General features: G+C 33.1%; 1 protein-coding gene across 2 annotated transcripts; it reads left to right on the top strand.

Annotated features, from left to right (window-relative positions):
- The first annotated feature begins 720 nt into the window (after positions 1-720).
- On the top strand, positions 721-5,015 carry GR-RBP3 (glycine-rich RNA-binding protein 3). Of its 2 annotated transcripts, none has more exons than XM_006845775.4 (5): positions 721-778; positions 3,229-3,362; positions 3,447-3,515; positions 3,608-3,714; positions 4,078-5,015. In XM_006845775.4, exons 2-5 carry the CDS (start codon positions 3,239-3,241, stop codon positions 4,744-4,746), a joined length of 969 nt encoding a protein of 322 aa, XP_006845838.1. In that variant the 5' UTR covers positions 721-778; positions 3,229-3,238; the 3' UTR covers positions 4,747-5,015. The 2 variants fall into 2 exon arrangements, with proteins under 2 accessions (XP_006845838.1, XP_088705539.1); XM_088849413.1 differs by having other exon boundaries at positions 721-1,058.
- Positions 5,016-10,466: the final 5,451 nt, after the last annotated feature.

Genomic DNA, 10,466 nt, shown 5'->3' with positions numbered 1-10,466 from the left:
TTACCGTACAGAACATTACGATAATTTAAATACGGTAATAAGTTGAAGGAGTATTACAGTAATTAAAATACCGTAATACTTTAATAGATGAAATAGATAAAACAGAGAGAAAAAATCATCCCAAAAGAAATTAGAGATTAAATAGATAAATATAGAAATGTTTCTCGTATAAGATGGGATAGTGTTTACGGTACTTAAAACGCGGTATAAAGTTTTGTGCAAGTTTACGGTACTTATACTGTATAAAATACTCTCAGTATTAAGGTATTTAAAATACCATATAAAAATTTATCGTATAAGATGGGTTAGTGTTTACGGTACTTAAAACGCCGTATAAGGGTTCGTGTAAGTTTACTGTACTTGTACAATATAAATTGCTATCAGTATTAAGATATTTAAAATACCTTATAAAATTCTCTAAGTATTATAGTACTTAAAAGTACCGTATAACATGCACTAACTATTATAATAATATGAATACGGTGAATGTCATTTTGGTAAAAAAAAAAAAAAAAAAAATTTGTAATCCAGATAAACGAAAGTTTGGGGCTTAAACTTAAAATAAGGTATGTCAGCTACAATTTCCTTAGATAATACCCAAGGCCCAGCTAGATTCTCCTCTCCGAATCCAACGGCTAATATCGCTCTCACCCAAACCCCAACGGACGAGATTCACCCGATGCTAAGATAAATAACACCCCAAACTTGTCTTAAACCCCTAGTCTCACTCAGGCCTTAGCCAGGGTTTTCCTATTTCCTTCTGCAGTTTCTCGAAACGGTGAGTTTCTCTCTCAAACCCTAATTCTTCAAAACCCTGGTATCTCTGTTTCTCTCTCTCTTCATCCTTCTCACTGCCATATCTGTACCTCTCTTAGCCTATGCATTTGTGGTCTAAAACCTCAACCAGAACCCCAGTTCCACTCACCCTCCCTATGTATTTGATATCTCTGTTGATCGCTGTAACTCTCTGATCGTTGATTTAATAGTAAAACCTGCTTTCGGTAACCCTAGAACTTATAGTTTTGTCCATGGATGCCTGAGAAGCCTCTTACTTTTTGGTATTCTATATTGGAGTGTCTCATTTCTCAGGGTTTAGTTCTCTATTTTGATGGATCATGGCTTCTAATGGATAAATTTTTATGTACTTGGTTTTATTTTGTGTGACCTTTTTTTAATTTTGATGTTACTCTGTTATTATGGCTTTTGGAGTTGGTGATATATTATCGTTTATTTCCATTTTTGTGATGATTAAATCCGCATTTTTCTCTTGATGACCTTATAATAACTGGTATTTCTTTTCTTCTATTTGATGAGTTGTTTGGGCTTGCTGTTGTGGCTTCTATGGCAGCATTTGCTTGATAATTGAAATATCATGTTGTTTTATCTTTTTCCTTTCTGAAGTTTCTGAAGTGATTTGTTGTCATGTGCCTTTGGATTTGGTTAGAAGACTAGGTTTCAACTATTTAGGTTTTGAGTAGTTATTTGTGGGACACTCTCAGTCAATTGATGCATTTGTAGTAATTTTTTATATTTTATTCTGATAATGTCTTTCATACATGAAACATTTTTTGTTAACCAAATTGTGGGTGTTTGTCCTTGAGTTGGTTACTTTCTATTCAGTTCTTGTGAGCATTGTAGCTATTCATCTCATATTTGGGGTTTAGGGTTTGGACTTCCAACATGCAAAACTAACTGAATAAAGAGGTGATTGATTTAAGTACATATTGGAGATTCTTTAGGGAAATTCTCTTTCTCTAGAGTCTAGACCTAATGGACCAAATGACCATTTTGGAGCAGAAATATTTTCATTAGCTCTTCTGTAGTAATTAAATATTTTTACATCTTTTATGCAGTAATTAAATATTTTCTGACTCTTATAATTGGATTCATCTTTTGGATAAATTTGAAGATAGAGAAAATAAGGACTAATAGTGGAGATAATCAGGTATTAAGTAATATTTGAAGTGGAAATCTTTGAACTCATGACTTTGATGGGTTCTCAAATGGAGATTAAGATACAAAGTAGTGGGTGCTGTGGATTTTAATTGACAGTCAGGATGTGCAAGTATGTTAAATATATTATCACTTTTCATCTCAACTATTGTTTTGGTATAGTCATAATTCGAGCTAGTGTTCAGGGACTTGGGTATACAGATTGATCTCATAGATGGTCCAAAGTCCTCTGGTCATGATGCCATTTTTCTTTGTTAAGTCTTTTATGTGTTTTGCAACCTTTTAGAATTTGTTATATTGATCTAGTGCAATGCTTTTGCATGATGCAACTGGTATTTTGCTCTCAGCACATAATTTGGTTGTAATTTTTCGATGATAGTTGATTTCTTGCATTTTAATTTTTTGCTAGTCGTAGTAGAGAGCTTGTTAACAATACAGATTTTGTAAGTTAATTTTAAAGTGATGGATCGCAGTGCTTGTATACATGTGTTTTTCTGTAAAGCGCTTCGATGTTGGGTGCATAATGCAATCCTGTAATTGGAGAATGTACGTTTTAATATATTAATCACATATTGTTAATTTTTATCTGAGGCCCTGACTTTTTATATGCCGTAATTGTTTAAATATTAGCCTTTTTGTGTATTTCTCTATATTGAATCCCTGTGTGTACATGTTGACCTGTTGAGAGTTGTACGTATTTGCATCTTAATTTGGTTTATTTTGTTGAAGGATTGGATTGTACAAGAGCTTGACTATAATTGTGGGTCCTTGGTAATAGTGCAGGGACATCTTTATATTATTTCTTGACTTTTTTGTGAGGGGATATTATTTCTGGGTGATTAAAATGTTTAGATAAGTTTGTCTGGAATTTAATCTTTGTGGAAGGATTGATATACCTTTCTCCCCCCTTTTCAAGCATGCGAGCATTTAGTGCCCAGTTTCTTATATCTCTGCAAGAATTTGGGGTTCGTTTGATAGCAAGGATTTGATAAATGACTATATTGACATTACTGACTCACTGCTTTTTGAGGTTGATTGGAAAAAACACGAAGAAAATGACTCCTTTCAGAGATGTGAAGAAAAAATCCGATAAGCTTGATGTTGTATTCCATTATGATGTTGCATGGTTCTGATTTCTGTTCTTACCAGCTATCTGTACATTTAGTTATGGTAATTCTATGTATTGTAAGGCAGAAATTGAAAAGACCCTTGTAGCTATTAGAGCAAGCAACTGCACTGTGTGTGACATTAGTCTTATTCGATTTCTGTAATCAGGTATCCAATTATGGCTTTCGCAAGTAGAGTTGGGTCTTTAGTGAGACAAACTGTAAACAAGAATATTGGCTCATCCAACCCATCAATCTTCCAAGCCATACGTAGCATGTCATCTTCTAAACTCTTTGTTGGAGGTGCGGCTTTTTCTTTTCCATTAATTTTAAATGGCAGGTTTTTGCTTATCCCTATCTCATACTAATTTCCAAAATTTATTTCAGGACTCTCCTACGGCACTGATGATGGAAGTCTCAGAGAAGCATTTGCTAGCTATGGAGAAGTTATTGAAGGTATGCACATGCACTTCTCCTCCCTCTCTTGCTCTGTGCTTGTTTGGAATGGTTTAGGACTATAACTTCAATCATGTTAAAAATTGTTTCAGCTAGAGTAATCATGGACCGTGAAACTGGTAGATCCAGAGGCTTCGGCTTTGTCAGCTTCACATCTAGTGAGGAAGCTTCCACAGCCATTTCTGGCATGGATGGAAAGGTATTATTTCTTTGAGCTCCAAAGCATTAATTTTGATACTCTACCAAGTTATACCTAAACTCCTGTTCCATTAGCTAGACAAATTAAGGCTTGCACAAGCCCTTGTAATTCTAAAATATTTTGCGGGAGAACCATGTTTCATGTTGTTTTAATACCCTACCAATGTTTTTTTGTTTTACCTAAACTCCTGTTCCATTCGCTAGACAAAATAAGGCTTCTACAAGCCCTTGTAATTCTAAAATATTTTGTGGGAGAACCATGTATCATGTCGTGATTGCTCTCTCTCTAAAATAGGAAGTTTGTCAAACTATTAGAGTCATTTATAATTGAAAGATGTTGCTAAATGGTCTTTTTTCCCTCTAGGATCTTCATGGCCGAATGATTCGTGTGAACTATGCAACCGACCGCACGGGAGGATTCCGAGGCGGCTATGGTGGTGGTGGCGGAGGCTATGGTGGTGGTGGTTATGGGGGTGGTGCTGGCTATGGTGGTAGTGGTGGTGGAGGTTATGGCAACGATAGCTATGGTAGTGGAGGTGGTGGCTATGGTGCTAGTGGAGGTGGTGGTAGCACTGATAGTTATGGTAGTGGAGGTGGTGGTTATGGTGGTACTGGAGGTGGTGGCTATGGTGGAAGTGGGGGTGGCGGCTATGGGGGTAACAGTGACTCTAGTTATAGCGGAGGAGGTAGTGGAGCTACTGGGGGCAGCTATGGAAGCAGCTATGGAAGTGGAGGTGGAGGTGGAGGTGGAGGTGGAAGCTATGGTAGTAGTGGTGGGAACTATGGTGCTGCCCCTAGTGGTGGTGGAAGCTATGGTGTTGCTGCTAGTGGTGGCGATGGTTTTAGCAGTGGAGTTAGCGGAGGTTATGGTGGAAGTGGTGGTGTTGGCAGTGGATTTGGTGGTGGCCAGTCTGTTGACGAGGATGGTTATAATTCGGCTCCAATTGGTGGGAAGCAGTTTGGCAATGACCCTTTGGAGGGTAATATCATGGATGACGATCAGCCTGATGATTTCGCCGACAAAAGAGGGTGAAAGATTGGATATAGCCATGAATCTCTCCCCCCTCTTTCATTCATCAAAGAACCTTTTTTTTATCTTTTTGTTTTAAGAGAAACTGGTAAGAGTGTGATTTGCAGTAGTTAGGGAAATAGACTCGGGACATCTATACTCTATGAGATACATTACGGTGTAACACATTTCCTTGTGGCGGTTTGGATATCTGGAAATATATTTTCTGTGTGGGAAATATATTGTTACTGTTCTTTTTATTTTTAGAAGAAATATGAGAAATGCATTAGTAACATTTTGTTTCACTTTTTTGGCTTTATATTCAAAACATGGTTGACCATACAATCCAGCATAAACTTATGCATCAGGTATAAGAATTAGTCACATTTTTTGTATGCCTTTGCGTTTTGATGTGCTTTCAAGATGTTAACATTTTGGAATAACATCATTTTGTATGGTTTTGTGTCCATTTTGGAATAACATCATTTTGTATGGTTTTGTGTCCATTTTGGAATAACATCTTTCAATAAAGCATTTCGATCATCTCTCTCAAAAAAAAAACTTCTATATGCAAATTCAAAAGAAAAAAAAAATTGGAGAAATTTGGCTAGTAACTTTAAAAAACTTCTATAGTTAAATTTCTTGTTTTATGGCCAAATTTAAAGAAATTTGGCAGGTTGGCAAATTTAAAAGAACAAAAAAAAAAGTTTGATGAAATTTGGCGAAGAAATAAAAAGTTGAGAGAAATTTGGCAAGTAGGATTAAATGAAATGAAATGTACTGGAGGAGAAGTTATGTAAATGTATTGGAGGAGAAGTTATGTAAATGTATTGGAAGAGAAATTATGAAATGTAGGGAATTATGTAAATGTATTGGAGTAGAAATTATATTGGGAGAGGAAAAAATTATGTTGGGGTATTGGAGGAGATTGAAGAATTAAATTAATTTTAAAAAGTTTTGAGAAAAAAACAATGCAAGTACACTGATTGATGAATTAAATTAATTTAAAAAAGTTAGCACTCTGATTCGATTTGACAAATGATTATTTGTGACTGAACTTAAGTATTTTAATTTTTTACGAAATTAATTTTAAAAAGTTAGTACACTGATTTGACGAACGATTATTTGTGAGTGAACTCAAGAATTTTAATTTTCAATTTCACGAAATTAATTTAAAAAAGTTAGCACATTGATTTGACGATTATTTATGGGTGAACTCAAGTATTTCAATTTCTCTGTGAGTGAACTTAAGTATTTCGAAAGATATTTCTCTTTGAGTGAATTTTTTTGTGAGTGAATTCAAGTATTTTAAATTTGACGATTTTCTATGAGTAAGAACTCAAGTATTTTGAATTTGACGATTCTCTACGAATTTGACGATTCTCTGTGAGTAAAATCAAGTAATGTGAGTGGATTCAAGTATTTCGAAAAATATAGTATTTTGAAAAGTATTTCTATGTGAGTGAACTCAAGTATTTTGAATTTGACGATTCTATGTAAGTGAAATCAATTTGACAATTCTCTATAAATGAAATCAATTTGACAATTCTCTATGAATTTGACGATTCTTTGTGAGTGAAATCAAGTATTTCTTTGTGAGTATTCCTACATTTTCTCAATGAGTAAAATCAAGTATTTTTGTGTGAGTATTCCTACATTTTCTCAGTATATCCTGGCAAATAATTCTCTCTGAGTATTCCTACCTTTTCTCAATATATCCCAGCAAGTATTTCTCTATGAGTATTCCTACATTTTCTCAATATATCCCGGCAAGTATTTCTCTTTGAGTATTCCTACATTTTCTCAATATATCCCGATTTTTATATTGAAACAAAATGTCCGAATTTGTGAAATCAATACAATTACAATATGAAATTCCGAATAAAAATCGTAATAAGAAACCTAGAATTCTCAATATATCTCGAGATTTATATTGAAACGAAATGTCCAAATTTTTTGAAATTAATACAATTACAATATGAAATTCTGAATAAAAATCATAATGAGAAACTTAGAATTTGACGATTCTTTGTGAGTAAACTCAAGCATTTCTCTGTGAGGATTCTTACATTTTCTCAATATATCCCGGGATTTATATTGAAACGAAATGTCCAAATTTGTGAAAGCAATACAATTACAATATGAAATTCGAATAAAAATCATAATAAGAAACTTATGAATTGAAAGAGTTAGACATTAGATTTTTTAAACGCATATTGTGAAGTGGATTGATATTCACTCAAGTATTTCGAATTTGATGATTCTAACTCCAGTATTTTTCTATAAGTGAACTCAAGTATTTAGAATTTATCAGTAAACAATAGCACAAAAAAAGAAAAAAGAAAACCAATAAATAGATGAATCTAAATCTGTTTATTTTTTTTTTGGAATTAGAACAATAGTTACAACTGTGGTTGCAGAACTAAAAAAATAAATCTTGGATATCAATTTTAGTAGAGAACCCAAAATATCGATCTTAAGAGAGAACTGAAATTCGTTTATTATCCCTTTATTTTTTTGGAACAATTGCTATAAAAGACCCCAAATTCGTTTATTATCCTTTATTTTTTTGTACTAATAGCTACAACTAAAGTGGCTGCAGAACAAAAAAATAAAATGTTTTGGAACAATAGGTGTAAGAGAATACAAATTCGTTTATTATTTGTTTATTTTTTCGGAACAATAGCTATAATTGTGGTTGCAGATCCAAAAAAATAAATCTTGGATATTTGAAAATAAACCATAGCTATATTGTGAAGATGGACCCAAATCCGTTTATTATTAGTTTATTTTTTTTGGAATAATAGCTATCCGTTTATTTTTATGGAACAATAGCTACAACTGTGACTGCATGTCACACCCCAAGAATTTACAATACTGTTATTCCTGAGATGTGACAGACAAAACATATATACATCTATTGATAGGACAAATTTACAGTGGCGAGGTCTTACAAAGTAAATAAAGAAAGCTAGCACAACAACAGTATCTTTCAAGGTTGATCTTGACTAGCACTCAAAATGAATCCGCAGTTATCCTGAAAAATGTGTTTACCATAGTTTGATGAGTTTGGCTACTCAGTAAGTGGTCATAATAATCCTAAAAATAATCATGATTGAAAGATATCAATATTTTCCAAAATGAGATCTATTAACAGAAATGCATCAACAGTTTCATTTTCAATAAATGCATAATTAAGTATAATCCGAGTAATTGAAATGCTTATAACACTTTTAACGGCAGTACATAATTCAAAGGATTTCACAAAATACCCTACTGGCGTCCCAAGTAGGTCACCTATATACCCCATCAGCGTCTTGATGGGTCCACTTAATCCCTATCGGCGTCCCAGATAGGTCCACTTAATCCCTGCAGGTCCACTTATACCTCACCGGCGTACCGGATGAGTCCACTTAATCCCTACCGGCGTCCCTGATAGGTCCACTTATACCTCACCGGCGAACCGGATGAGTCCACTTGCGTACTTAAATTATTTCTAAATCTCTTTAAACATTCGAAAGCAGCAATATCATGTACTCAATATATCACTGAAATCATTAATATGAATTTCACTGAAACCATTAATAACAGTCACTTTCAATAACATTTCTAAAATAACCAATCAAATATTTTGGGCTCAAATTTAGAAAGGTAGCAGTTCGTAAAGACGTTCTAGCATAATTGCCAATTTAATATATATAGAAAAATTCTTATAGAAATTCAAGAATACGGAATTATCACAATTTATGGGATATCAATTCACAAATAAACATTTCACAACAATACTATAATCAATTGAAAAAATGTCAATTTTTTTAAATAATAAGGCAGTCATTTGCACATGAATTTTACAATGTCTAAATATTCAAAACAGTAGAAAGAAATATCACAATTTTACTAAAAGCAGAAATATCACATTTATTTTTAACAATAGACAAGAAAAATAAATAAATTTATTTTTTTCATAATTTACAGCATTCAAAATTTCTAACATAGATAAAATATCACAATTTTTATTAAAAAGATTATTTTTCAAGATAATGAGGTCACGTGCGCATAAAATTTATCGCGCCTAAAATTCATGATAATAAGCAGAAATAATTATTTCATTTCATTTTTAAAAAGAATGGATTATTTTTCGAGACAATGGGGTCACTTACACACAAAACTTATAAAATAAAGATCCTGGATGGAAATATCACTATATATTAAAAGCAGACTATTTTTCAGAAAGACGATGTCACTTACCCACAAATGTTTGAGAGAGAGCTTCCGATAAAAAATTCGGTTCGAGAGAGGAGTTCACTGTGTTTCGACCAGGGAGAAAAATCTCATAAGTTTTCTAAGGTAGGAGTCCTCATCTCTCTGAATTTAAATTCTACTAATATATTATTTTATTCTTTTATTACGTTACTGGTGTGAGCGTTAGCTTACGCTTTAAACGACTAAAGCCCACGTCCTTTAGTGGACGTGGCAAGAGCAAAGAAGCAACAAAGCTTTTAAACGAAAAGCTTTGAAAAGTAGAGATGGTCCCTAAGGACCATCATGTTCAAACGAATCATCATGTATTAAAAGTTTATTTTCTTCTTTTTTTTTTTTTTTTTTTTTTTGTTTTTTTTTTCAAAAGTTTAGGATTGTTACACTGCATAACAAAAAAAATAAATTTTGGATATCTGGAAATAAACAACAGCGACAACTATGGAGATAGTGCATTAAATAGATGTGCGATTCTGTTTGCAAGGGAGCTATAAAAAATAAATCTGGGATATCTGGAAATAAACAATAGCTAAATAAATCTTGGATATTTGGAAATAAACAATAGCTACAACTCTTGGATACCTGGAGATAAATAATAGCTGGAAGTAAAAAATAGCTAAATAAATCTTGGATTTCTGAAAATAAACAATAACTATAGCTCTTTGATATCTGAAAATAAACAATATCTACAATTGTGGAGATGTGTTGCTTTAAATATATTTGCGATTTCGTTTATAAGAGAGCTATTGGTGGCAAAAGATGGGTAAAGCTACGATTTTTTTTCATGTCGTTTATTAAGAGGTAAATTGTAGAAGACAGGTACAGTTAAGATTTTTTTTTATTTCACCCCGATTATCCGTCAAGCGTGCGATTTGTTTATAAGGGCAGCTATTGGTTACAGAAGATGGATAAAGCTATAGTTTTTTTCATGTGGTTTATTATCCATCAAGCGCGTAATAGATTTTTCATCCTTAATAGTGATTTAATCTTGGTAATGTTTTTGACCGTAATAGATTTCTTAATTTTTGGAAAAATCTTGGATAATCTTTTTCCATTTTCTTTACCATTAAAGTGTACGAAATGTCATATTTACATGTAATCTATTTTCATGTAATAGATTTCCAGATTCCCAAATAACCGTTATTTCAAGGTGTGATTACCTCTTCTTCTCCACCCTTTTACCATGTTCAGCCAAGAGTTTTGGACTAAAAAATTGCATCCGCTGTGTTGTATATTTCTAAACTAAAAAATTGCATCAAAATGCATCTTCTACTGCTAGAGATGTAGACTATGAGACAGTTGTGGTGAAAATCAATCTCTCTCTTCCCTTGTTAAAGATGTAGATCGTGAGAGAGGTGAAAATCAATCTCTCTCTTCCCCTTGGCTGGTCTTATTTGTTCCTATCAGTGTTTTAAAAGCTGATACCCCCTAGGCCCCAAGGGCAGAAATAGGGAAAATTTGAATATTTTTTCAAAATTTAGGGTTTT

The sequence above is a fragment of the Amborella trichopoda genome, chromosome 10, assembly GCF_054954075.1.
Source record: "Amborella trichopoda isolate Santa Cruz 75 chromosome 10, AtrichopodaSantaCruz75HAP2 v2.0, whole genome shotgun sequence".
Taxonomy (NCBI): Eukaryota; Viridiplantae; Streptophyta; class Magnoliopsida; order Amborellales; family Amborellaceae; genus Amborella; species Amborella trichopoda.
Note: the sequence above shows the minus strand (reverse complement) of the source record. Positions and strands in the feature narration are given on the sequence as shown.